The sequence below is a fragment of the Oncorhynchus kisutch genome, linkage group LG15 (genome assembly GCF_002021735.2).
Source record: "Oncorhynchus kisutch isolate 150728-3 linkage group LG15, Okis_V2, whole genome shotgun sequence".
Lineage (NCBI taxonomy): Eukaryota > Metazoa > Chordata > Actinopteri > Salmoniformes > Salmonidae > Oncorhynchus > Oncorhynchus kisutch.
In genome coordinates, this window is record NC_034188.2 from 65,470,296 (window position 1) to 65,498,260 (window position 27,965).

The 27,965-nt window shown below is 43.5% G+C and overlaps 1 protein-coding gene across 6 annotated transcripts; it reads right to left on the reverse strand.

Annotated features, from left to right (window-relative positions):
- hnf1ba (HNF1 homeobox Ba) lies at positions 1-25,783 on the reverse strand. 6 transcript variants are annotated; one of them, XM_031790843.1, is made up of 10 exons: positions 25,183-25,783; positions 22,345-22,544; positions 21,741-22,011; positions 21,116-21,363; positions 8,913-9,064; positions 7,341-7,467; positions 6,860-7,036; positions 6,426-6,544; positions 4,105-4,149; positions 1-2,293 (listed from the first exon to the last, which is right to left on the reverse strand). In XM_031790843.1, the coding sequence occupies exons 1-10, from the start codon at positions 25,545-25,547 to the stop codon at positions 2,273-2,275; spliced, it is 1,725 nt and encodes a 574-aa protein (XP_031646703.1). In that variant the 5' UTR covers positions 25,548-25,783; the 3' UTR covers positions 1-2,272. The 6 variants fall into 6 exon arrangements, with proteins under 6 accessions (XP_031646703.1, XP_031646702.1, XP_031646701.1 ...); XM_031790842.1 differs by having other exon boundaries at positions 6,842-7,036; positions 21,128-21,363; positions 25,183-25,782; XM_031790841.1 differs by having other exon boundaries at positions 6,842-7,036; positions 25,183-25,782.
- Between the last annotated feature and the right edge of the window lie 2,182 nt (positions 25,784-27,965).

Sequence of the window (27,965 nt, forward strand, 5' to 3'; positions counted from 1 at the left end):
TTCATTTTGAAAAAAAGCTTTACTTGAATATCGACATTTTCTCAGAAAGTATAAATAATGATTTTAAAAGATTGATTTCCATTTAATACAAAAATAATACATCAAAGAGAAAATCACTTTGTCTGTCATCTACAGTTGAAGGTGGCCCTGCATGTCCTCTGGTTAGATGGCAGTGGGTATGTTTAGAACAAATTGAAACAAGGTAGTACACAATAATAACAAGGTAGTGACCTATTGAAAGGGAGTCTGTATGTGCCTACACCAGAATATGGAGGTGGAGAGGGTATGACTTCCATTTAGAAAATATAATATAAAAATAATTATTCAGAAAACAAACAGACAGTCAAATGCAGGCTACACAAATACTCATGATAAAAACCTGATTGTTTGTAACCTGTGGTTGTTTTTCTGGACCCCCCTGGTGGATTGGGATTGCAAAAGTAACTAATATTGTTTGTGTGGCTGGCTGTCCAACTCTCCATAACATTCCTTAACCTCTGTGGAATCCAGCCTGATTACAAAGGTTCCTGTCACAACAAGAGGCGCTTTCATCTTCCACCCCTTCACAAATTGCAAGACCCATATCACTGTTTTGCTTGCAAATACTTGTAAATACTGTCATTATCACAGGGGGGAGTCCCTGTTATGATTTATGACGGAGAATATATGTTTTTAAAACACTCCAATTCCATATGTGTCTTTAAATGAGGAAACGTTGGGAATGAGGAAGTGGAAGGAGAGGGGATGGAGCCTGGGAAGGCTAAAGTCCCATTCCTGAAGTTCACCTGGACCCTATGAGCAAACATCAGTCAGAGAGAGGTCTCCCAGGAAGGCAGGCAGGCAGGCAAGGGATTGGGACTATGTGTGTATCCTAAATGGCACCCTATTCCTATTTTGTGCAAACCTTTTTTACCGAAAATAGTGGATTATATAGGGAATAGGGTTTGGGACAAAGCTATAACTAGGTTTGGAAGGCATACAGTGAATTTTTGAGTCAACCCTCCCACAAGGCAGACTTTGTTTATGATGTCATGGCACGCTGACTCTCTCTTCAGAACGAAACATGGGAAATGGGTGAAAGAAAAACACACAAAGTTTCCAACTGAATTTCTGGCTACTGGCTATACAGGATGTACTGTACATGTATATAAACACAAAATAAAACTTTGGTGTAATGTTTTGTCTCGTGTTGTGGGCAGCTCTGACAACAGAAACAACATGGGGGTCATTAAGTTCATCGAGTAATGGTGCGTCTCATAAATTCCTCTGTCTAAGTGTGGATTACTGTACACGTTTCAGTCTTCTGGGGCTTCATATGCACTTCATATGCACATTGCATAGTCCTTAAAAATTCTGAAGATTGTCATATCTTTCAATCACAGTTTAAAAATGGAACCAAATAAAAAATACAAATATATTGTCTATTATATTTCCCCCGTGTTGGGAAATAACAAATGTTGAAATCCTTTAGACACATAAACAAAGTTCTAATTATTGGCACTATTGACTGTTCAGTACAGAAAATGACATTATGAAAAACCAACATGGAAGACTCCTTCAAACAGAACAGGTATGTATGTATATGAAATATCTACAAAAAACTATATAGGTGCTCAGGACAAGGTTAATATGATTGTCATCCAGTAGTTCTGATAGTTGTGCATGGATGTTGATAATATACAGTATAGTGGGGAACAGATTATTCAGATCTGCCATTATGAGTGGGCACTTGGCTAGATGGAATCACTCAGTCCCCCATACACTCCTTCCCCACCACAGCCCAACATAGCTGTGCCGACTGAGGCTGATTTTGTCCTCTCAACTCAGCATCCATATGTCTTCATCTTTCCACATCAGATCACAGTATCATGTTAGTTCTTCATGGACATCCACTCCACCAGTCTTATTCTTACATACCACAGTGTGTCAGGCATAATGTGAAGATCCATTTGTTTTGTTAGAGAAATGAATACTGTTTTCACAAAATTGGTTGTAGTGAAAAATCATACATCCTTGTTGATCCTCTGTATGTTAGAGGAAATTCAGTTCCTCCTCCCTTCATTTAGGTGTCTATTAATGCAAACCTGCAGTGTTTGTTTCTCTCCCCATCTCTCACTCCTCCCGCCCTCCACCTCCGCCACTCTGGATTTGTTGACTGACTCATTGTCCAGTGCACTGTTGACAGTTATTAGGAGTTGTCACAGTTACCGCAGTGAGAGGGTGGAAAAATGTGCTCCTGTTGCTAGGCACCAAGGAAGTCAGATGCGTACTCTCACCAGGCTTGAAGAGGACACTGCAAAAAGAGAGAGCGAGAGAAAGGGGAAACAAACGTCAGAGTGAGTACATCACACAAATCAATTAAGAAAATCTATTCAAAAACACAAGAACCATTTTCTGGTGAGGATGTTTATAATATGTGGTGTCATGATAATTAGGTCCCATTTCTAAAGTCCCCTGGGTATCAGATTCAGATAGGATGTAAACGGCCTACCTACGCCACACCTGACCAAATACATTCCACATTCTTCTTCCGCTTCACTCTGAAAAGCCTTGTTTACATTCAAATGGCCTTTTGGAGATTGTTTGTGGAATTTATTTTTTCCTTTCTCTCAAGGGGTGGAGGCAGTTGACCAGCAAACAGCCCTACCTGATAAAGGTGGACAGCTGCTCAGACCACAGTCTTTAGACACTGTGCTCTAAGTGGAGGTAAGTTTAACATGGGGTGAGAGGAGAGGGGGGTCCTCAGCAAATACGAGAGTTATAAAGCCTCAGCATGTTGGTCCTGTCATAAGAAGAGCCTACTGGTCTCTCTGCGGGTCCACCTATAAAGCTACAAGTATACCATGATACCATCAAAGCATAGCTCAAAACTAGAAACCAATATGTTGAGGTTTATTTGCATTGCTCTGAAAAAACATTACTGATGGCCGTCTTAGGTCTCGTTACTCAACACATTACACAGGGTCAATGTAGAACAATGGGTCCTACATATATCAAACCAAAGGCAGCCAGTCAGTATCTAGTTAAACCACTCTATCAAGGGAACAGGTAGGTTTCAAGCCAATCGGAGCATCTGCCACATCTCAGCCCATCAACCCAATGAGCAGTGACAGTGCTGCGGCCCGGGCGATGTAGAGTGCTCTGTCTCAGGCAGCGTGGGAAATTGAGCGTGTGAAAGCAAAACACAGAGGAAGGCATTTCAGGCTACAGCGATCACTGAGACCAGGGAGAAGTAGGAAAGAGGAAGAGCTGTAATTACAAAAAAAGACCCCCCCATAATAGACCACCCCCCACAATAGCAGGGAAGTAAGTAGCAGGACACAAGCCTCCTGAACTTTGATTCCCAGTGGGGTTCATTTCCTGATCAGGGGACTAGGTCTGACCAGGGATTGGCCAACCTTCTCTCTCCCCAATGGAGAGGAAAGCGAAAGGAGGCATCGTTAATCAATTTAAGTTCAGGATGAGGGCACAGGTGATTGATTGGTCCGGCCTTTCAAAGGAAATAGGAATTCTGAGGAGTGTCCATACACCCGACTCCTTGGTCCAATGATTGAGATTTGTGGTCCACATGCTCTGACAAGATCAGAGTGAACTGAGTACTAGCGTCAAACCCAGCATCAAAGGCAGAGCCAGGCAAAAACATTAGCTGTGAAACCGTTAAGTAAATAAATAAAAGTTGCATTAATCCAAATCTCATTGGTCTGATCTCATATTGCCATTCATTGACTTTACATGCATAAGAAGGGTAGTGTGTCTTGATTATGTGAGTTAAGGTTCCTGTATCAGTCTGTATAAACATTAATTTATGCCTATAAAGTCATGGAAAGCACACACATTTACTACGCAAAATATGGTATATTGCACACAAATATTCAGTAGAATGGTCTTGGCTTTGGGACAACAACACATCCCATTTGGATGAATTCACTGAGCCAGTCCAGTTAAACTAAATTAGCTTGGTCCCAGATCAGTTTGTGCTCTTGCCAACTCCATTGCTGTCATTTTCAAGACAAACATAGTTGGCATGATGGCACAAACAGACTGGCACTCAGGCTAAAACGAAGTGATTTTATTATGTGACCGTACTAAGAAAATAGTATTTACCCAGGAGAGACCCCCCAGTTGCACCATCTTGTTTACGGTAGAATCCTAATGTAACAGGGATTAAACAAGTCAACACACAATCACAACTCACACACCTAGTGTGCGTTCCAAAAGGAACCCTATTCCCTTTTGCCACTGGTCAAAAGTAGTGCACTAAGTAGGGAATAAGGTGCAATATCAGACAACCCTACTGTATCCTAGTCTATCAGCCTACTGTATCTATCCTAGTCTATCAGCCTACTGTATCTATCCTAGTCTATCAGCCTACTGTATCTATCCTAGTCTATCAGCCTACTGTATCTATCCTAGTCTATCAGCCTACTGTATCTATCCTAGTCTATCAGCCTACTGTATCTATCCTAGTCTATCAGCCTACTGTATCTATCCTAGTCTATCAGCCTACTGTATCTATCCTCGTCTATCAGCCTGCTGTATTTTTCCTTTATTTAACTAGGCAAGTCAGTTAAGAACAAATTCTTATTTTCAATGACGGCCTAGGAACAGTGGGTTAACTGCCTTGTTCAGGGGCAGAATGACAGATTTGTACCTTGTCAGCTCAGGGATTCAATCTTGCCTTTCGGTTACTAGTCCAACGCTCTAACCACTAGGCTACGCTGCCGCCCGAGTCCTAGTCTATCAGCCTACTGTATCTATCCTAGTCCATCAGCCTACTGTATCTATCCTAGTTTATCAACCTACTGTATCTATCCTAGTCTATCAGCCTACTGTATCTATCCTAGTCTATCAATTTACTGTATCTATCCTAGTCTATCAGCCTACTGTATCTATCCTAGTCTATCAGCCTACTGTATCTATCCTAGTCTATCAACCTACTGTATCTATCCTAGTCTATCAGCCTACTGTATCTATCCTAGTTTATCAACCTACTGTATCTATCCTAGTCTATCAGCCTACTGTATCTATCCTAGTCTATCAGCCTACTGTATCTATCCTAGTCCATCAGTCTACCGTATCTATCCTAGTCTATCAGCCTACTGTATCTATCCTAGTCTATCAACCTACTGTATCTATCCTAGTCTATCAGCCTACTGTATCTATCCTAGTTTATCAACCTACTGTATCTATCCTAGTCTATCAGCCTACTGTATCTATCCTCGTCTATTAGCCTACTGTATCTATCCTAGTCTATCAACTTACTGTATCTATCCTAGTCTATCAGCATACTGTATCTATCCTAGTCTGTCAGCCTACTGTATCTATCCTAGTCTATCAACCTACTGTATCTATCCTAGTCTATCAGCCTACTGTATCTATCCTAGTCTATCAATTTACTGTATCTATCCTAGTCTATCAGCCTACTGTATCTATCCTAGTCTATCAACCTACTGTATCTATCCTAGTCTATCAGCCTACTGTATCTATCCTAGTTTATCAACCTACTGTATCTATCCTAGTCTATCAGTCTACCGTATATATCCTAGTCTATCAGCCTACTGTATCTATCCTAGTCTATCAGCCTACTGTATCTATCCTCGTCTATTAGCCTACTGTATCTATCCTAGTCTATCAACTTACTGTATCTATCCTAGTCTATCAGCATACTGTATCTATCCTAGTCTGTCAGCCTACTGTATCTATCCTAGTCTATCAACCTACTGTATCTATCCTAGTCTATCAGCCTACTGTATCTATCCTAGTCTATCAATTTACTGTATCTATCCTAGTCTATCAGCCTACTGTATCTATCCTAGTTTATCAGCCTACTGTTAGTGAGTGCTCAGTTTGGGGAGGGGGTTGTGTGTCGGTTGTGAGGAAGATGTGGTGTGTTAGTAGATAAAGAAATGTATCAATCAAATCTCTAATGGGTGGCTGCACAAGATACAGTACAAAGCCTCAGCAAGCTGGGAATTCATTTTCAAGCATTCCAACGTACATTTACAACCAACTATCTTAGTTTAAATGTAGCTTATGACCGAAATGTATGCAAACATCTCCCAGAGAGCAGGAAAAGGGATTGTTACTAACATTATACATGCACATGCTCTAATACACTGAGGACAGACACTGAGGACAGACAGAGAGGACAGACACTGAGGACAGACACTGAGGACAGACACTGAGGACAGACAGAGAGGACAGACACTGAGGACAGACACTGAGGACAGACACTGAGGACAGACACTGAGGACAGACACTGAGGACAGACAGAGAGGACAGACACTGAGGACAGACACTGAGGACAGACACTGAGGACAGACAGAGAGGGGAGACTGTATTGACTGAGTCAGGGCCAGGGTAGAGGAGGGGGGGGCCTGATTGTGGCCTGTGTTAGGTGAGACTGAGTCATGTTATTGACTGACCTGTTTGCTGGATGACATGGAGCTGAGAGTACTGAGGCTGTTGGCGTCTGTCACCACCATGGTTGAGGGAAACCGTGACTGGTGAGAATACTGCGGTGGCTCCTGCTTATGAGGGTACACTGCCAAAGACAAAGACATAGAGAGAACGTCTCATTGTTAATTTTACCCCAATAGATTCACCTTTATTAATGGGTTGGCAATAGGTTTATGATTAGGGTTAGGATTAGGCTACATCTGTACATGCTGAAATGTCGTTTTAAGATATCTTGTCAACTCCTTATGGAATTGTCACGCTAAACATGACGTGTCAATGAGTGAAAAGGTGTTGGCAAGACAGCCGACAAATATCTGGGACAAGACTATATTGGCATTATATCCCATCTATGACATGGCATTAGCAACCGTTTAGTGCTTACTAAGAGGCAGGTACTGACTGTGTGAATGAGTCACAGTGGCCATGAAGGGCTGCTGGTTCATGTGGCTGGGGGACTGCTGCATCAGGCCATGCTGGTGGGGACTGTGGAGCTGCTGGGAGAACTGCACCGGCTGCAGCGCTGCAAGGCTCCCCGCCACGCTGTTGATCACAGGCACTGACTGCGACGTGTTCAGACCTACAACCACATAGAACTTAAGTTATTTGGCTCATATCTAAAGCATGACAATACAAGCATAACTATATTCGCAATGTAGTGCATTACTTTTGACCACTATGGGGCGTGGTTAAAAGCATTGCACTATATAGTGATTCAGGTGCCAATTGGAGCTCAACCATTGTGTACATACGAACATAGAGGTCATACGAGAATATGTGCATAAAGAGAGGAGAATAAATGGACAGTTATTACATTAAGAGAATCATTTGTGGAAACATGGGTAATACAGAGCACTGGCTGGTTGGTTGATTGGTTGACTCACTCTGTGCGATGGTCATGACTCCAGAGAGAGGCATGATGAGGTTCTGTGTCTGCTGGTGTGTGTGGTGGGAGCTGTGGATGTTGGTCAGCGTGCTCACAGGTGGCAGGCCTCCACCTGACGCAGACATCTAGAGAGAGAGATACACTAAGAAACTTAGTGACACCATTCTGGACCAAGAATGAAGTCATGTACTGACAATATCCTAAATCTAACATGCTAACTGGATATAAGGATGGTTAAATCAGGGTATATAGTAAAGCATGGCGATCACTTTAGAAGTGAAAACAGATGCTCTCAGCAATGCAGTTCACACAGATAAATGTTGAGTTAGTTCTGCTGCTTTTGTCTAACACTGTGCTTGTGTAACTCCAGTCATGTACACCAAGCAAACAATGAGGAGAAAATAAATACAAAATAATCCAATAATGAAGCGTAAAAGCACAGATTGAAAGTAGTAGTGTGTATGCATGTGTGTGTGTGCACGTGTGGGGGTGTGTGTGTGTTCATGCACGCAACTGTTTTCACATTTCCTGCCAGCTGCTCTGAGAGGAGGGGATGGTCAGACAGTGGATTCGTCTCAAATGGCACTATATTCCCTATATAGTCCACTACTTTTGACCAGAGCCCTATGGGTCTTGGTTAAAAATAGTGCACTATATAGGGATTAGGGTTGCATTTGGGACTTAGACAGTCATCTGTACGGTGCCCATAGATAACAACCTGTCTGCTCTGACCTTTTCCCTATACTGACCGGCCCTCCCTACAAAAATCTAACTTCATACTGACAGGAGATAATGATAAATGCACTATGAATCATCAGGGATATTCTCACTAAATAAAGATTGTGATGTTCAACTTTGTTGGATTTAAACAACACAAATCTGGTTAGTGCCATAATATCGTTATTATTCTGATCCTAAGAATACGATATAATTGTTTTTTGGGACAAGCGTTCAAGAGTTAGACATGTCTACATGTACGGTACTGGCCAAGTTTCGCTTTCACCAATCAAATATTGGAATAGGACAGAGGGCTGAGTTTCTCCCCTCGAGCTCCCTTTTCTGAAGGTAGAAAAAACATTGAGCATAATCAAGTGCTATCGTCATTTCCCAGGCAGAGCAAGCAGTGCTGAGCGCTCCACCCTCCACTTCTCTTTACAGGGCATTTAATCAATAAGCTCAGAATGCTTCTTTGTCAAGTTTATTGGCTCAGCTCTGGACCTGCCCAGTTCACTATGGTGGTGAAGGCTGTACTGTATGTTAGGCCTCAACCATGGCCTGCCACCTGTCTCCACTTTCCACTGAGAGCAGCACAATGCTCTAACTGTTGTTCCCTACAGACTGTTCCATGGGAGTCTGGCTCAGGGACCTGCTTTATATGTCTATGGTTGCGTTCCAAATGTCACCCCATTGCCTTATATAGTGCACTACTTTTGACCAGGGCCCATAGGACTCTGGACAAAAGTAATGCAGTACAGAGGGAATAGGGTGCCATTTGGAACGCACATCATGTTAAACGCAGCCCTGTTCCTTATCTAATCATAGGCTAGGAGGGCCCAGGTGTGTTACTCACCATCTTGGCGTCAGGTGACAGCAGACTGTGGCTGGGGTCCAAGCCTCCCGGAGACACCTGCTGTAACACCGACTGGCTGGTCGCCATGCTGCCGTGGTGACTGATGGTCGTCGAGGAGCTGACCTCACCGGGTCCCTGTTGGCTGTACCGCACTGGAGAGAGAGAGGGAGGGAAAGAGAGAGAGAGAGAAAGAGAGAGAGAGGGAGGGGAAGAGAGATAGGGAGGGAGAGAGAGAGGGATGGTGGGGAAGAGAGAGGGAGGGAGAGAGAGAGAGGGATGGTGGGGAAGAGAGAGAGGGAGGGAGAGAGAGAGAGAGGGGGATGGTGGGGAAGAGAGAGAGGGAGGGAGAGAGAGAGGGGGATGGTGGGGAAGAGAGAGAGGGATGGAGGGGAAGACAGAGGGGGAGGGAGAGAAGGAGACAAGAGAAAGAGTGAGAGAAATTTAGAGTTTGTTTCTTGAACTAACAGCATCTGTGTCACACAGGATAAAAGTATATAGGGCAGAGAGACGGTAGCAGGCCTCTCAGTATGACTAAGTGTGCTGTGTCCAAGCAGTCGCTCCAACCCACCAGACTCACCTGCTCTTTGACTCAGACAGGGAGAGCAGAGCAAACAAACACACTGACCCCTTCACTGGTGCTATCAGCCCAGCTCAGCCAAGGCCATTCAGTGTTTACAATACACCGTACACCAGCCCCCCATAACCCCAGTCCTAGACTTTATGAACTCATACACCATTTTTTTATTTAGGGGAACCCATTTACAATGGTACCCAGAGGACAATAATACAATAAACAAAACATCATCAATAAAAACAAAATAAAATACAAATTAGAGAATCAACACTACAGCTTCAAACATCACAAATACAATTATTTACATTCAATCCAAACAGATGCAATTCTCATTAAATCCATTCAACATTCAAGTCCTAAACTGCCCTAGAGGCACCAGAGAGTCAAAATGTGGTGAGTTTTGTGGGCTATACCAAAAAATGGGGGCACTAAAACTGAAAGCAGATGTACCTAAATCGGTGCGTACTAGAGGAACATTGAAAGATAACGATCCCTGTGAACGGGTTTGGTGTCTCGTGTTTTTTATTTTAACAGTGAAGTAGGTTGGAAGCTTAACAGTTTAACAGTGAAGTGAGCTAGGTTGGAAGCTTAACAGTTTAACAGTGAAGTGAGCTAGGTTGGAAGCTTAACAGTTTAACAGTGAAGTGAGCTAGGTTGGAAGCTTAACAGTTTAACAGTGAAGTGAGCTAGGTTGGAAGCTTAACAGTTTAACAGTGAAGTGAGCTAGGTTGGAAGCTTAACAGTTTAACAGTGAAGTGAGCTAGGTTGGAAGCTTGTGTAGTAGATATTTTAAACAAAAAGGGTGTAATGAACTTTAACGAGGACCAGTCAACCTTTTGATACAGCATGCAGTAATTCGTGTTAAAACTGTCATGTGATAAAGCAAAGGGCACTATGGTAGATGGCCTCCATAAGTTGAAAAGTAGTGGCTGTTGCATTCTGATAAATGGTGTCACCATAGTCAAGAACTGTCAGGAAAGTTGACTACAATCTGCTTCCTGCTGTTTAGGGAGAGGTATGATCTGTTTCTTTAAAAGAAGCCCACTTTACATCTCAGCTTCTTAACTAGCTCATCTGTATGTTTTTTAAATGTCAAATTATTGTCAATCCAAAAGGCCATATATTTTTTTTATAAGCGGGAACCTGCTCGATGAAAGAACCAGCCAATGCATAAATGTGTAAGCCATCTGAAGCACTTCTATGAGAATTAGAAAGCAGCAAACATTTAATTTTCCCCACATTAAGTACAAATTTGAAATCATCAAGGGCTTTGTGCAAGGCAACAATATCAGATTGCAGCTCCAACATAGCCTAGTCAGCCGTAGGGGCAATAGCGTACATAACAGTGTCATCTGCATACAGATCAATGTTACAGGTTTTTTCAGATGGACCAATATTATTTATAAAAATAGTAAAGAGGACAGGTCCCAAAATCGACCCATGACGGGCACCTTTAGTAATATCGAGATACCTTGACACCATCAGAAAGCACACATTGTGTTCTGTCTGGCAGATAGTTCCAAAACCACTTGCAAGACACCTGGTCGAGGCCAATTTCAGACAACTTTTAAATGAGTAGGGGATGGTCAACAGTATCAAAGGCCTTGGATAGGTCTATAAATATGGCAGCACAGTGATTCCTACACAGCCTGGAAAGGATCTCTCTGTGCCCAGGTAAAGGTATGGAAGTGAAGAAATGCCTTCTACGTACAGTATGTCATCAATAGAGAACCCTGTCATGTTCTCACCTATCCTTCCACTCTCCAGACACTTAGTCACTGAATTCTGTGACATCACTGAATGACCCATCATCTCTTAATCCCGTGTCTAGACCCCTTGTTGTCTCCCACCTCCATTCGCCACCGGGGGCCAAAGGAATGCTGCTCTCCTCCTGTCAAATGGATGTTTGCCAATCCTGGCCCCCTTTGATACCAACAGAGCAAACATTACACAATTACAACCAATGTCAAACACATTCTTATCCTGTAGTCTCAGTCTCACACAGAGACTCCCTCCCTCCCCCCTGCAGAGCAGAGCAGTGGGCTGTGACACTGGGCCAGTCCCAAATGGCACCCTATTCCCTATATAGTGCACTATTTTAGACCAGGGCCCATAGTAGTGCCCTATGTAGGGAATAGGGTGCCATTTAGGACAGTGTTTACTCTCAGATCCCAGATCATCCCTGGGCCCTCTGTCCCTGACCCACGCATGTCACACTGAGCGCCCTGGCTGCCACTGTCCCAGATAGTCACAGACAGTCACAGACCGGGGACACCAAGCACCATATGTCTGCCATAAAATAATGGAACAATCATATCTCACCCAAAATAAAGTTTATCCTTAGCAAAAACATGATCTACTGCCTAGGGAATACAACTAAATCAGACCAAAGAATTGATCATTTTCATCTTGACTGTATTTCATCCACTAACAACTAACATGTTGTCCGGTCTTTCCAGGCAGACCACAAGAGAACCACAGACAGAGCTCATATTCTCCTGAACAACTAACTAGCAACACCACAGCACTCCACTGTGTCTTATTAACACCGCTACAGGACAATAATGCACTCCATTGGGCCCATAACCACCATAACCTCACAATGGCAGAGGACTCAAACAGACATTTATCTCCAAGCTGGGCAACCTGTAAAGTGTCAAGGGAATGAGGTGCTATTCTAGCCAGTTTTGTCTCCCTGTGTCAGGCAGTAATTCTGGCTGCAGAGAACCCTAATCCCATTAAGGAAGGCTTCCGTCGTCTAGTTGGTGTGAGGCTATTGGTAATTTGGACGGAGAAGAAGGGCTCCATTTCTGGGACACCAGTGGGGCGGCCAGCAGTGTTATTGGGATATTATAAAGATGCTCTCAATATAGCTTGAGATTTTTATTTTATTTTTAAATTTTACCTTTATTTAACCAGGTAGGCTAGTTGAGAACATGTTCTCATTTGCAACTGCGGCCTGGCCAAGATAAAGCATAGCAGTGTGAACAGACAACAACACAGAGTTACACGTGGAGTAAACAATAAACAATAAACAAGTCAATAACATAGTAGAAAAAAAATCATCTATATACATTGTGTGCAAAAGGCATGAGGAGGTAGGCAATAAATAGGCCATAGGAGTAAATAATTACAATTTAGCAGATAAACACTGGAGTGATAAATGATCAGATGAACATGTGCAGGTAGAGATACATTGTGTGCAAAAGAGCAGAAAAGTAAATAAAATAAAAAACAGTATGGGGATGAGGTAAGTAAATTGGGTGGGCTATATACCGATGGACTATGTACAGCTGCAGCGATCGGTTAGCTGCTCAGATAGCAGATGTTTAAAGTTGGTGAGGGAGATAAAAGTCTCCAACTTCAGAAATGTTTGCAATTCGTTCCAGTCGCAGGCAGCAGAGAACTGGAACGAAAGGCGGCCAAATGAGGTTTTGGCTTTAGGGATGATCAGTGAGATACACCTGCTGGAGCGCGTGCTACGGGTGGGTGTTGCCATCGTGACCAGTGAACTGAGATAAGGCAGAGCTTTACCTAGCATAGACTTGTAGATGACCTGGAACCAGTGGGTCTGGCGACGAACATGTAGCGAGGGCCAGCCGACTAGAGCATACAGGTCGCAGTGGTGGGTGGTATAAGGTGCTTTAGTAACAAAACGGATGGCACTGTGATAAACTGCATCCAGTTTGCTGAGTAGAGTGTTGGAAGCTATTTTGTAGATGACATTGCCGAAGTCGAGGATCGGTAGGATAGTCAGTTTTACTAGGGTAAGTTATGCGGCGTGAGTGAAGGAGGCTTTGTTTGCGAAAAAGAAAGCTGACTCTAGATTTGATTTTGTATTGGAGATGTTTGATATGAGTCTGGAAGGAGAGTTTGCAGTCTAGCCAGACACCTAGGTACTTCTAGATGTCCACATATTCTAGGTCAGAACCATCCAGGGTGGTGATGCTAGTTGGGCGTGTGGGTGCAGGCAGCGAACGGTTGAAAAGCATGCATTTGGTTTTACTAGCGTTTAAGAGCAGTTGGAGGCCACGGAAGGAGTGTTGTATGGCATTGAAGTTCGTTTGGAGGTTAGATAGCACAGTGTCCAAGGAAGGGCCAGAAGTATACAGAAAGGTCTCGTCTGCGTAGAGGTGGATCAGGGAATCGCCCACAGCAAGAGCAACATTGATATCTACAGAGAAAAGAGTCGGCCCGAGAATTGAACCCTGTGGTACCCCCATAGAGCCTGCCAGAGGACCGGACAACATGCCCTCCGATTTGACACACTGAACTTTGTCTGCAAAGTAGTTGGTGAACCAGGCAAGGCAGTCATTAGAAAAACCGAGGCTACTGAGTCTGCCGATAAGAATATGGTGATTGACAGAGTCGAAAGCCTTGGCCAGGTCGATGAAGATGGCTGCACAGTACTGTCTTTTATCGATGGCGGTTATGATATCGTTTAGTACCTTGAGAGTGGCTGAGGTGCACCCGTGACCGGCTCGGAAACCGGATTGCACAGCGGAGAAGGTACGGTGGGATCCGAGATGGTCAGTGATCTGTTTGTTGACTTGGCTTTCGAAGACCTTAGATAGGCAGGGCAGGATGGATTTAGGTCTGTAACAGTTTGGGTCCAGGGTGTTTCCCCCTTTGAAGAGGGGGATGACCGCGGCAGCTTTCCAATCCTTGGGGATCTCAGATGATACGAAGGAGAGGTTGAACAGGCTGGTAATAGGGGTTGCGACAATGGCGGCGGACAGTTTCAGAAATAGAGGGTCCAGATTGCCAAGCCCAGCTGATTTGTACGGATCCAGGTTTTGCAGCTCTTTCAGAACATCTGCTATCTGGATTTGGGTAAAGGAGAAGCTGGGGAGGCGTGGGCGAGTAGCTGCGGAGGGGCAGAGCTGTTGGCCGAGGTTGGAGTAGCCAGGAGGAAGGCATGGCCAGCCGTTGAGAAATGCTTGTTGAAGTTTTCGATTATCACGGATTTATCGGTGGTGACCGTGTTACCTAGCCTCAGTGCAGTGGGCAGCTGGGAGGAGGTGCTCTTGTTCTCCATGGACTTTACAGTGTCCCAGAACTTTTTGGAGTTAGAGCTACAGGATGCAAATTTCTGCTTGAAAAGGCTGGCCTTTGCTTTCCTGACTGACTGAGTGTATTGGTTCCTGACTTCCCTGAACAGTTGCATATCGCGGGGACTATTCGATGCTATTGCAGTCCGCCACAGGATGTTTTTGTGCTGGTTGAGGTCAGTCAGGTCTGGAGTGAACCAAGGGCTATATCTGTTCTTAGTTCTGCATTTTTTGAATGGAGCATGCTGGTCTAAGATGGTGAGGAAGTTACTTTTAAAGAATGACCAGGCATCCTCAACTGATGGGATGAGGTCAATATCGTTCCAGGATACGCGGGCCAGGTCGATTAGGAAGGCCTGCTCGCAGAAGTGTTTTAGGGAGCGTTTGACAGTGATGAGGGGTGGTTGTTTGACCGCGGACCCGTAGCGGATACAGGCAATGAGGCAGTGATCGCTGAGATCCTGATTGAAGACAGCAGAGGTGTATTTGGAGGGCAAGTTGGTCAGGATAATGTAATTAGGGTGCCCATGTTTACAGATTTAGGGTTGTACCTGGTGGGTTCCTTGATGATTTGTGGGAGATTGAGAGCATCTAGCTTAGATTGTAGGGCTGCCGGGGTGTTAAGCATATCCCAGTTTAGGTCACCTAACAGAACAAACTCTGAAGCTAGATGGGGGGCGATCAATTCACAGATGGTGTCCAGAGCACAGCTGGGAGCTGAGGGTAGCAGGCGGCAACAGTGAAAGACTTATTTCTGGAGAGATTAATTTTTTAAATTATATGTTAGAACTGTTTGTGCATAGACCTGGAAAGTATGACAGAACTTTGCAGGCTATCTCTGCAGTAGATTGCAACTCCTCCCCCTTTGGCAGTTCTATCTTGATGGAAAGTGTTATAGTTGGGTATGGAAATCTCAGAATTTTTGGTGGCCTTCCTAAGCCAGGATTCAGACACGGCAAGGACATCGGGGTTGGCAGAGTGTGCTAAAGCAGTGAGTAAAACAAACTTAGGGAGGAGGCTTCTGATGTTGACATGCATGAAACCAAGGCTTTTTCGATCACAGAAGTCAACAAATGAGGGTGCCTGGGGACATGCAGGGCCTGGGTTTACCTCCACATCACCCGGGGAACAGAGGAGAAGTAGGATGAGGGTGCGGCTAAAGGAGAAGATTGATGGGCGTGGTAGAATATATTCAGGGCATAATGTGCAGACAGAGGTATGGTGGGGTGCGGGTACAGCGAAGGTAAGCCCAGGCACTGGGTGATGATAAGAGAGGTTGTATCTCTGGACATGCTGGTTATAATGGGTGAGGTCACCGCATGTGTGGGAGGTGGGACAAAGGAGGTATCAGAGGTGTGAGGAGTGGAACTAGGGGCTCCATTGCAAACTAAAACAATGATAACTAACCTGCGCAACAGTATACAAGGCATATTGATATTTGAGAGAGACATACAGCAAGGCATAAAGTAATCGCAGGTCTTGATTGGGAGAGCTTGCTAAAACAACAGGTGAGACAACAACAGCTAGTCAGCTAACACAACAACAGCAGGTAAAATGGCGATGACTAGGCAGAGAGGGTCGGATTAACTACACACAGAACCTGAGTTCGCGGCTGGGGCCGACAGATAAAACATAAATAAACAGAATGGAGTACCGTGATTAATGGACAGTCCAGCAGGCATCAGCTATGTAGCCAAGTGATCATAGTGTCCAGGGGGCAGCAGTAGATGGAACAGAGAAGCCGCCACTAAGCTAGCAGGCGACACAACATTTAAAGTTAGTAGCCCGGGGGTGGTAGGGGGGGTCTGCTCAGACGGAGGCCGGTTGAAGGCACAGACCAGTCAGACCAGTCGTGGTGGTGCGGCGGGGGGCCGTGTCGACAGAGAATCCAAGCCAGATGGTGAAAGAGGTATTGTAGAATTTAGTTTGCTAGCAGGGAGATGTGCCTGGCTCACCGCTAACTGGTGCTAGCTTCGTGGCAGTGGCGTTAGCCAAGGTCCAGAGTTTACAGCAAGGATCCGGTGGAGTATTGGGCTCTAGTCGTGTATGAGTGGGGTTCGGGTGAACAGCTGAGTAGGCCGGGAGGTGGGCCTCAGGGATAGCTTCGGTACTGGGTGCAAGCTAGCTGTGAAAATCAGAAGTAGTGGTCCAGGGATTACGGCAGGAATCCGGCGTTGTTGTGGAGAGACAGTTCGATACTGGTAGACTGGCGAGTATTATCGAGGCTAAAAACAGGGCTGGCTGTCCAGAAGGTAAAAGCCGCTAGCAGTGGCTAACAATGACTAAACAGCTTGTAGCTAATTAGCTGGTCAGCTTCTGGAGGTTCTTGAATGTATTCAAAAATTTAAAATAATAGCGATTCCGTATCACATTGGGTGAGGCAGGTTACCGGAAGGTATAATCGAAATAAAAATCGAAAAGAGATTGAAAATAAATATGGGTCCAGTGAATGGTTGGGCTGGCTGGGGACACGGCGATTCAGACAGTTAGCAGGCCTGTGCTAACAAGCTAACAGTTAGTAGGCCGGGGCTAAACAAGCTAGCAGTTAGCAGACCGGGGCTAAACAAGCTAGCAGTTAGTAGACCGGGGCAGGCTAGCAGTTAGCAGGCCGGGTTAGCAAGCAAGCAGATAGCAGGGGCTAGAAAGTTAGCCTTTGGGGAACGTCGCGATGGGGTTAAGTCTGTTTTTGCCTCTTCATGCGGTGACGTCGATAGACCGGTCATGGAATTAACAGGGTTCCAAGTAGCTCTAGGTAGCTAGCAGGCCTAGCTGGTTAGTATAATGGGCCTTCAGCGGGCGTCACGCCTGAGGGGCCTTTTGGAGTCCTCGGGCAGATTATGTCGGTATTCCAGTCGTAGGGGATCTGTGGAAGGGCTGTAGAAGGGGTCCGGATATTGTAGCCCAGGAGTATGCTTCGGTGGTAGCACAGGAGCTCTGGCCGGGCTAGCTTCAAGCTAAGTGGATGGAAACGCTAGCCAGGAGTAGTCATCCGGGGTTGCGGTTAGCTAGTTGTGAAGATCCAGATGAAAATGTTCAGTTTGCGGTGGGAATCCGGGGATAAAAATAATAGGTCCAAATTAAATATAGATACTTTAGGGGGAAAAAAGCAGATCCACGCTACATTGGGTGAGGTGGGATGCAGGAGAGTATTTAGATGTTGAGGTTTAGCAAAAAAAAATGAATAGATATGCGAAGAAAAATATTTAAAAAACGATATATACAAGGGACACAACAGGACAAAGACGTCTGACTGCTACGCCATCTTGGATAACTGACAGGATGACATTATATTGCAGAAAAAAGCTACTCAAAATTGAAACAACTACTGTACTTTCTGGCTGCAAGACATTTGACCATTTGACATTCTAAAAAAGGTAGCTATCTCCCCTCTATCACTCTCTAAATTGTCATCTTAAATAGTGTTTGAGCTAAATCAACCCCAATAGCCAAGCACTCTGAGTATTGGACCAGGGGTGACTAGAAGTAGACCAGGGGGAGGGTGAGAACCCTGTGAAGGGGAGTGATTGCGTAGGCAGCAGGGAGTTACAGCAGGTTTAAAAGGCTTCAGTGCTCTGTGTGATGCATGTAATATCAAAGCCTCTCTCCTCATCCCCAGGCACTGGTAATTGTAGCTCCAGTGCATACGAGAGACCTCCCGGGTCTCTGCAGGACGTAGCAGGCCTTTGTACCTCTCTGACCAGGCTGGGGCTCCCAGTGGACAGAGCAGGGCCAGGCATAGGGCAGGCCTTGCCTCTCTATCCCTCGGCCAGGCCAACTCCCACATAGCCTGGGGTGACACAAGGCATTGAGGCAACACAACCTGCTCACTGTTTTTCCCTCCTATAATATATGATGTTTTACTCTCACTGTTGTTAAATCAAATCACACTGTTTTCAGAGGATTACCAAATGAACGGAACGTGCCCATCACACCAGTCTACCAGATATTGAACCACACTCCCCTCACTGCCGTCTTAATCTTACAGCTAAAACCTTTCCAGTGTGTCAGATTAGGTGGGAGATTCATGAATCAGAAGGCTTTGCCGTGTGAGAGGAGGGAATAGTCTTCAGACAAATTAGATATCAGCAGGTTATCAGGTGTTCAACTCAATCTCTTAGCACATTCTGGTGAAAAAGATGCTACTGTTGCTGAATTATTTGTGCTGATTGGCCCGTCAACGTTTCTATCTCAGCTTTGATGCAGGTCAACATAAAGAGAAGTCCTATTTAGAACCCCAGACAGAAACAACAAAAAAGAAAAGCCCCCACCTCTATACTTTGTTGAGAGATGTATGAAACTTGCTCCCCATGCTCAGCTTTCAGATTCACCCTCAAAGTGGCCGAAACATTCATCTTTTAACTTAAAATAAAACAATGACTTTTTAATGGTCACTGAGCGTTACGCCTTTTCCTTTTCAATGATAATCACATTTTTAGGTTGCACCTCGACTCACGTTGGTTAATCACCCTCCACTTGTTTCAAAGAAATAAACCTGACAACTATAAACAACAGAACAGTATGGTCACGTCATCCTTCTCTCATGAAGTATGGTAAAACACACAGACACACACGTATTGGCATCTGTTTGTAATAGAACAGGGTTGAATTCCAATTGCCTGTTCTCATCTTTTCTATAAAAGCACAGGTTGTATGGTTAAGTGAATGATCCAAGGGGAAACTATGGCCCTAAAAGTATCATGGCTTCAGACACAATGGATCATTCAGCTGATGAAACAGTTCGATTAGACCAACAGTGTGTGTGCATCACCTATTTACATTTTGAGACGTGACTAGTAACAGAAGACATCTATACATTTGTTTTGTTTGGTCTTTTGCCAAACAGTGACGATAGAATAACCTCGTCTGTCCCCAAAAAATACTATTTGACCGTTTTGGCCAATCAAGTTACCTCACCTTTATCAACAGAAGTAAGAGAATCAATGAAAACTCCAGGAGTAAGAGGTTTTCTTTGATGTGACACTTTAGTGACCTCCCACACATAACTATTGTAGTGGCGATAGCTGAAGGAGGGGGTAACCCACACACACCTCTCTATAGGCTGGAGCACAAGGGGTCATCAGTCCTGTCTGGCCAGAAAAGAGCCAATACCCCAGAAGACAGCTCCTGCTGCTCTGGTTTGCAGAGCACCCAGCCTCCCTCGGCCACTATACTGCCGCCCCATAAAGGTAAGGAGAGCTTTAAAACAGGCCCTCCCCAAGGCCCAGCTGAGATAAAATAACCTAGGTTACAGTCACTGCAGTCTTCTAATACACCACAGACAATAGGGACCCCTGCCAGGCTGGGGTATAGAGAGGAGAAGTCAGGGGAGCCCCTTATCGAAGGCCTGGGAGATGTAGTAGCCAAGGATTTTAATTGTCCATTCAAGCATGCATAATACAGGCCGTGGCCTAGCAACACGATGAGGCAACCTGCTGGGGTGCTATTGTCAGGCCAGGGGCTGACAGTGAAAAACAGCTGATACTGTCGGCAGGACACCTTGTAAGCAAGCAACCGAGGACTAGGGGGAGCAAAGTACCTTCTGCTTCTGACCCTTACCCTCGCCCTCTCTACAACCAGCCCCTTCTTCCTCACCCCCACACAAGCCTACCACTGAACCTACCTCCTTACTTTGCAACCTGAGGTCAATGCTTGGTCAGGTGTGCTGGGAAAAACCACAAACAAACAGAGCATGGGCCAATGGGCCCAGTATAACCAAAGGTAAAAGAGCAACCCGAGGCAAGCGGCTTGTTTTTCTAGAGAGTTGACCTCGTGTTCTAACATGAAAGAACAACATGAGGCTTTGATTGAGTTTCTTCAATCATTGCTTTTATGGTGTTAAGCGATGGCACTGAGGATAATGCTATGCCAAGATATCAGCTCCATTTTATGTCTTATAGAGGCGAAGGTAGACGCCTAAATTGCACTGAGTGCAAACAGCATTATGATATCAAATGGTCAGTTCATTGGATTTCCCATTTATGGTCAGTTCATTGGAACCCCCAAAAAGTCACAAGCAACCGACCGACCTTGTGCTTTTATGAATGTGGAAGTAATGGTTGTAGGTTCAGCTACTGCTGAATCCCTCCGTGACCCTGCCCTGACCCTGGCCTGTCACAGGACTGCTGCTCTTTGTGCCACTCTCCTGCTCCTGCCTGCCTGCCTGCCTGCCTGCTGACTTTGGAGTGGAGATTTCAGGTACAATGTGGATTGTTCTCAGTGTGTTTTTAAAGATCATAATAACAATGACATTTGCTCAGCTCCCTAAGTCACTTTTATTGATCACTTGCCCTCTCTCTTCTCTCTCACTGATGTCATCAACTGTTTTTCTTGCCACTTTTCACCCTCTCTTGGGGATGGAAATAAAATAATCCAAAGCTTTTGCCAACCATTGTTCTTTAACTGTCAAAGGCATGTCCCTGATCAAGATGCCATAGTGATTACATGCACTCAGATCATGGATGAGACAGGTACAGCAAGAGGAAAGACCACATTTGAATCATTCCATTGTTGTGTAGTATTATATTAGATATAATAGCTGAGTAATGTACTGTGATATGCATGTGGTGTGGAGACGCTACCTTGCATCTTACTAGGGGGGGATGCGCTGATCTGGGAGCTGTGGTGGTGTGGGGAGTTGTGGCTGTGAGACAGGAGAGGGTTCATGCTGTGGGTGGGTATGGGGTAGGCGTCCATCGCCAGCTTCTGACGGAAGGCCTCCTCCTTACGCCGGTTGGCAAACCAGTTATAGACCCGTACCTCAGTGACCAGGTTAGAGCCCAGCCCATGAGCTTTAGACGGAGACACCCCTCTCTGGAGACACTCAGCCCTATAGGAGGAGAGATTGAAATAGTATCAATGGAATACAATGGAAAAGAACAAAGGGAAAACATAATGATAGTTGCATTGGAATGATAGTTGGATAGTGTCAAGAAAGAGAGACATTAAAACCTGTCAAAATCATTCTAAGCTAAGGCCATGTGCTGCAGTAATGATGGCATTAGTATCAAATAAGATGTGCCAAACAGTCAATTATTCAATAAGAGAACAAATCTGTATCCCAAATGGAACCCTATTCCCTCTATAGTGCACTACTTTTGACCAGAAACATATTGGCACCAGTGCACTAAATAGGGAATAGGGTGGCATTTGGGACTCAGAGAAAAAGGTGCAACTTTCTCATTCTCCAAAGCCTCCTCCCCTCACCTGTTGCACTCCTCCACCAGCGCCTCCCGCTCCTCTTTGCTGGGGTTCTTCTGTCTTTCATAGGCCTGGTAGAGGATCTGTTGGGATGCAGGCCCCCATTTAAAACGGTTCCGTCTCATTTTCTTGCAGGAGGGTTCAGAGCCCACCTCCTCCCCTTGTTGCCCCATACCCTGACCAGGAGGGTTGAACTCTGGGAAGAAAAACAGCACCTGATCCTGACTGCCTTTCTCGGTCATATTGCTGTCAGAACCTTGCACTGCCTGGTTGAATTCTGAAAAATAAGAACAAGGTCACATAAAATATTGTATTGGGGGGAATGGAGACAAAATAAACCAAAAACACAATAAGAAGAAATAAGACATAATTTAATGAGGGACAATTGCACAATACAGTATGTAGCCTAGGCCATAATGATAAATCAGACACATTTGAGGCATAGGCTTACTGCAATATGTTTCTGACCATATGCATAGCCGAGATATGACATTTATGTTCATGCACATTGTGTTGTGGATGGCCATTAGAATTATGTCGCCCAGGCCAACACACCTCTGTGCCTCTAACTGTATCGAAGCCTGTGTGAGAAACTCAAATATTAACTTACGTCTGAGAACTTCCCGCTGTTTCCTGACATACCAGGTGTAGAGCGCCGCTCGCTTCTGAGTTTTCATGGGCGTGCCTTTGTTGAGGTGCTGTGAGAGGTGAGACTGATTTAGCCCGGTTACATCCACCACCTCACGTTGTGGTATGTTGTGCTGTTGCATGTAGCCTTTGATCATGCGGGCGGCACGCCAGGGGTCCTCGCTGCAGTTACATAAAACACATAGAACCTAAATACATGTTATTCGTTCTATTAGAACCCTAATAGCGTTATGTGTATAATGGTATATAGGTTGTGGTGCTACATTAGCACTCACATTAATAGAACCAGATATCTAAGGTATTATTCATCCACCAAATAAGTTCAGAACCAATCTACAGCACCTAGCTACAGAACAAGCATGTATTTCCCTTGGTTTATACTATTAGACTTCTTCGCCTGATGCTATCCGTGTTATCCCCAAGTTTTGGACAATTGTTAAGTACCCTAATAAATGACTGTTAATCATTATAAAATAATGTACTTTTTACTCCATACATTTTCCCTTACACCCAAAAGTACTCTCGAATGCATTTGGAATGCTTAGCAGGACAGGGAAATGGTCCAATTCACGCAATTATAAAGAGAACATCCCTGGTCATCCCTATACTGCCTCTGATCTGGAGGACTCACTAAACACACATACTTTGTTTGTAAATTATGTCTGAGTGTTGGAGTGTGTCCCTGGCTATCCATAAAACTTTTTTTTGTTTTTAAATAAGTTTTGCTTAATAAGACATTTGAAACGATTTATACTTTTACTCTTAAGTATATTTGAGCAATTATTTTTTACTTTTGGTAGTTTAGTATATTTACAACAAAATACTTTAAGATTTTTACTCAAGTAGTATTTTACTGGGTGACTTTCACTTTTACTTGAGTCATGTTTTATTATGGTATCTTTACTTTTACTCAGTATGACAATTGGGCACTTTTTCCACCGCCGGTGGTTTCATAATACATTCAATAACCTGAAAACACTCCGAATCAGGCCTATTTTCTATTCAGGGTTTTGACTGTAGCTAAGAGGCAAAACTGAGAAATTAGGAAATCTAAATCCTAGACCTTGGCCTATAACTGATCCACAGTTTTTGAAACGTCAATATTTCATAGCGAATGTGAGATATCAAGGATATAGGATACAGAAATATATTACAAATGTTACCAAATTAGGTTATCGAATAATCTAAACTCCACGAATTGGAAGGGCCTAGAGTACATTGGTTTAGAAGTGCAGAATTTTATGTCAGCTGAGTCTGACACACACTGACGTTATGGCCTACATTTTCCTATTTGGACAATAAGCCCATAGGCCTAATTAAATTCAGACTAAATAATCCCAGAATCGAGTATGAATCAAATAAAATTAATAAATAATTTGGTCAAATAAATTCATGTTGTTTGGTTAAATGTAGGAAATTGATAATACATTGATAAGAAATTGAAGAAATTGATCAGTTCAAGGCTTCCATCCAAAATTGCATTCAATTATCGAAGAATACATTTGCCCATGGGGTAAAATCATCTGAATTATTCCAATGCTTCAATTATATCAATAATAAACACAATTGAATTGCACCCATCGATGACAACGCAATAGGACGCTTTATGTCGATAAGGAAAATGTATTTCAAACGATTTAAAAGGCCTAGCCTATGTGCGCAGCGTGCACTAAAATAGTACAACTACACTTACTTAGCCTATACCATCACAGACATCTCAGATGAAGTATGGACTTCACATGGGTAATTGTTGCAAATCTACACACAACTGTTTGTTTTGGAGAATTAAGTCTGCGGGTTTATACGTTGGTTTAGATGTTGGTTTATAACTTTCGACAATGAATAACCAGATCTCCATTCACTCTAATCATACGACACTGTGTATCTTTCAGTTGATGATTTATAGAATACAATTAATAATAACTTAACTACACGTGGGTTAGTTTTGATTTTCTGCTGGCCAGTTGATCATGTTACTAGCGTAATGAATGAACATTTATAAATGGCTTTTAGAAGATCAATTAAGACAATATGAACATTTACAAAGAGTAAGGCCTTTATAGACTACATTCATAAAACAAAATAATATTTGCTTTAAGAAATGTTGCAATATTTCGCCAGAACATTATTATTATTAGTAGAGCCTATATCTAGTGCAACATTGAATCCTACGTAATAAACAAATGCGTTGATGTGAATTAACTTTCTCTTCTTGCATTGCCAGATATAATCTAAGTGAGAGAGATCGAGTAAGTTCAATATAAATAGATCTCGTTAAGTTTATAGTTTGCTAAGGGGAAAAAAGAATAACCCGTGTGGATAATTAGTAACTAAAACGCGAAAAGTACTATTGGCGCGTTATTTTAATTTGTTAACACAAGGAACATTGAGACCTATTGCCAAGCGCTTGACATGTAAATTAAAATACGTTTTTACACTAATTTTGTCATCATTCTAAAATACAGACACAATGCAGATACACTCCTGAGTATTACGGTCAGGCAAGTAGGCTATAGTTTTCATGGGCCACACGTCTAAAAATTATTCCTGGAAGAAATAACTTTAACAGGCAGATAACCCTAATTGTTGTCCTAATTTACCCTAATTGTTGTCCTAATTTGTCAGACAATGTTAAATATAAAACGCTTTAAATGCACTGAAATTACTCCTACATCTAAAATAAGTAGCCAGATAAATAATACAATATTATTTTGGTTATGCGCCTATACCCTACACATTCATTCGGTAATGAACATCCCTAAATGTGTGAAATTAAACATTTAAAGTTCTATTCACTTACGCTAATATTCGGTCAACTTCTTCCCTCTGTTCCGCTGCTTCCTCGGTGTTAAGTGACTGGAGTTCTTTCAGTATCGGTGGGGTATCGAAATCGTCCCCGTCCTCGGACCCCTCATCTCCCGACAGTTTGCCCTTACTATGCCCATTGGTCAACGTAAGAAATACCGGCTTCGAATCATTTCCGTTGATTTTAGAACTTGGCGGAGACATCTGTAGATTCTCCAACTTAACTCCAAAGCCATTCGGGCTGGGGTCCATATCGTCCAACGCTTGGATCAGAACATCTTTGGTAACTCCGGAATCTAACAAGGCGCTCAAGAGCTCCTGTTGGAGAGATGTCAACTTGGACACCATTTTCGAGAACATTAAAAAAAAATGTATTCTGAACTAAAAGGGGAAGGAAGGTTGGGGAGAAGAAAGATCTAAAAAAATACAAAAAAAAGTCCGTTCTCCCCTCCTCTCCTGCTCCAGTGTTTATGTGAATTCCCTACTCCTGACACCTGCTCGGAGAATCTGGTTCACTTCCCAGTTGAGAAGAGTGATACAATTTGCCATGATGCTTTCGGAGGGCAAGGAATATACAACATGGTAATTTGTGGGCTGGCTGATGGGGCCTTTATGCAAATCATAAGAAGAAGGCTGCACTGACTAACTGAAGCAGGTAGACCTGACAGTGTTTACACTGCAGAGCTGTTGCTTTTATTGGCTCTGCTTATCAGCAGCAAAACTTTCATGAACTTCGGACTGTTGTATAAAGACTTTGGTGAAAGAGGAGGGGTGGTATACTTGTGATAATAATAATAATAATAATGATGATAATAATAATACATTGTAATTATAATAATATTGTATAGACAATATCAGATATTATTAATTAGAGCATTTATCTTATCAACTTTGTTTATTTTAGTGGTTCTCTTTAAATTCAACAGAAAGTGACAAATTCAAAATTATTCACCTACTGTATAAAAGGTCTGTCAGTCTTGGGTTTGTATTTTTGTTTTCTATATCTTTCTCATGGGCTTTATAGTCTATAATAATATCTGACCCTTTTAAACCCCTTTTACAGAGAGTTCTTTTTCCATATATATCAGAATAAACATTAGAGGAGGAGGAGCCCTTCCGTGAACAGATCAGCACTGTGATCATGGCCATAGTTCAAACGCTCCAGAGGCACAATGGCACGCTGGGGGACGCACGAGATTCACGGGGCGAACAAGCAGGTGCTGCTGATTATCATAGTGGGCCTACATCATGGGGCAGGTTCGGTGACCTGTAGGACGGGGAGAGCAAAACAAAGTAAGTAGGCTACTAGGGAAGAGTTGGTCGGTACAGTCATAAGAACAAAATGTCGCCTGATATTATTTTATTTTTAATGTAATATTAATAAATGTATTAACATTGTTCAACAAATTGGTTAACAATATGTGCATTTTATCATATCTGATACAGTGGTATTACCTGACAATAATTATACAGCCCTTACTGTCAGTGTAGTATCAATACTCGTGGTTGATCATTATATGACCAGAGGACAGAGCTAATTTACAGGAATTTGTCTGCAAATAATGTTTACATTATGCCTATGTTATGCCCCATGTCATGTAAGGATAACGCTCATAAACTAAGACTGTATTGAATTGTATTACTTAGGCAATTCCTAAATGTATACACATTTTCTTTATAAATATAAATTCATTATTGTAAGTCTAGGCCTATACACTATATATACACAAGTTTGTGGACACCACTTCAAATGAGTGGATTCAGCTTTTTCAGTTGACACAGCTGTTGTTGTCAGGTGGAAAAAAATTGAGCACACAGCCATACAATCTCCATAGACAAACATTGGCAGTAGAATGGCCTTACTGAAGAGGTCAGTTACTTTCAACGTGGCACAGTCATAGGATGCCATCTTTCCAACAAGTCAGTTCATAACATTTTTGCCCTGATAGAACTGCCCCAGTCAACTGTAAGTGCTGCTATTGTTAAGTGGAAACATCTAGGAGCAACAACAGCTCAGCCATGAAGTGGTAAGCCACACAAGCTCACAGAACAGAACCACCAAGTGCTGAAGCACATAGGGCATAAAAATCGTCTGTGCTTGGTTGCAACACTCACTACCTAGTTCCAAACGGCCTCTTGAAGCAACGTCAGTAAAATAATTGTTCATCGGGCGCTTCATGAAATGTGTTTCCATGGCCAAGCATCCACACACAAGCCTAAGATCACCATGCGCAATGCCAAGAGTCGGCTGGGGTGGTGTAAAGCATGTCGCCATTGGACTCTGGAGAAAACGCTGCCTACCCGAATGCATAGTGCCCACTGTAAAGTTTGGTGGAGGAGGAATGATGGACTGGAGCTGTTTTTCATGGTTCGCACTACGCCACTTATTACCAGTGAATGGAAATCGTAACTCTACAGCATACAATGACATTTTAGATTATTCTGTGCTTCCAACTTTGTGGCAACAGTTTGGGGAAGGCCCTTTCCTGTTTCAGCATGACAATAACCCCATGTATACAGAAATGGTTTGTTGAGATCGGTGTGGAAGAACTTGACTGGCCTGCACAGAGCCCTAACCTCAACCCCATCGAACACCTTTGGGATGAATTGGAACACAGACTGCGAGCCAGGCCTAATCGCCCAAGATCAGTACCCAACCTCACTAATGCTCTTGTGGCTGAATTGAAGCAAGTCCCCGCAGCAATGTTCCAACATCTAGTGGAAAGCCTTCCCAGAAGAGTGGAGGCTGTTATATCAGCAAAGGGGGGACCAACTCCA

Coding starts and splice junctions, on each gene's coding strand:
- hnf1ba (XM_031790841.1), bottom strand. CDS start 25,547: ATGTTCTCGAAAATGGTGTCCAAGTTGACATCTCTCCAACAGGAGCTC. Junction 7,037..7,340: donor AGTCATGACCATCGCACAGA/GTGAGTCAACCA, acceptor ATGTGGTTGTAG/GTCTGAACACGTCGCAGTCA. Junction 6,545..6,841: donor CAGTCAGTACCTGCCTCTTA/GTAAGCACTAAA, acceptor TGTCTTTGGCAG/TGTACCCTCATAAGCAGGAG.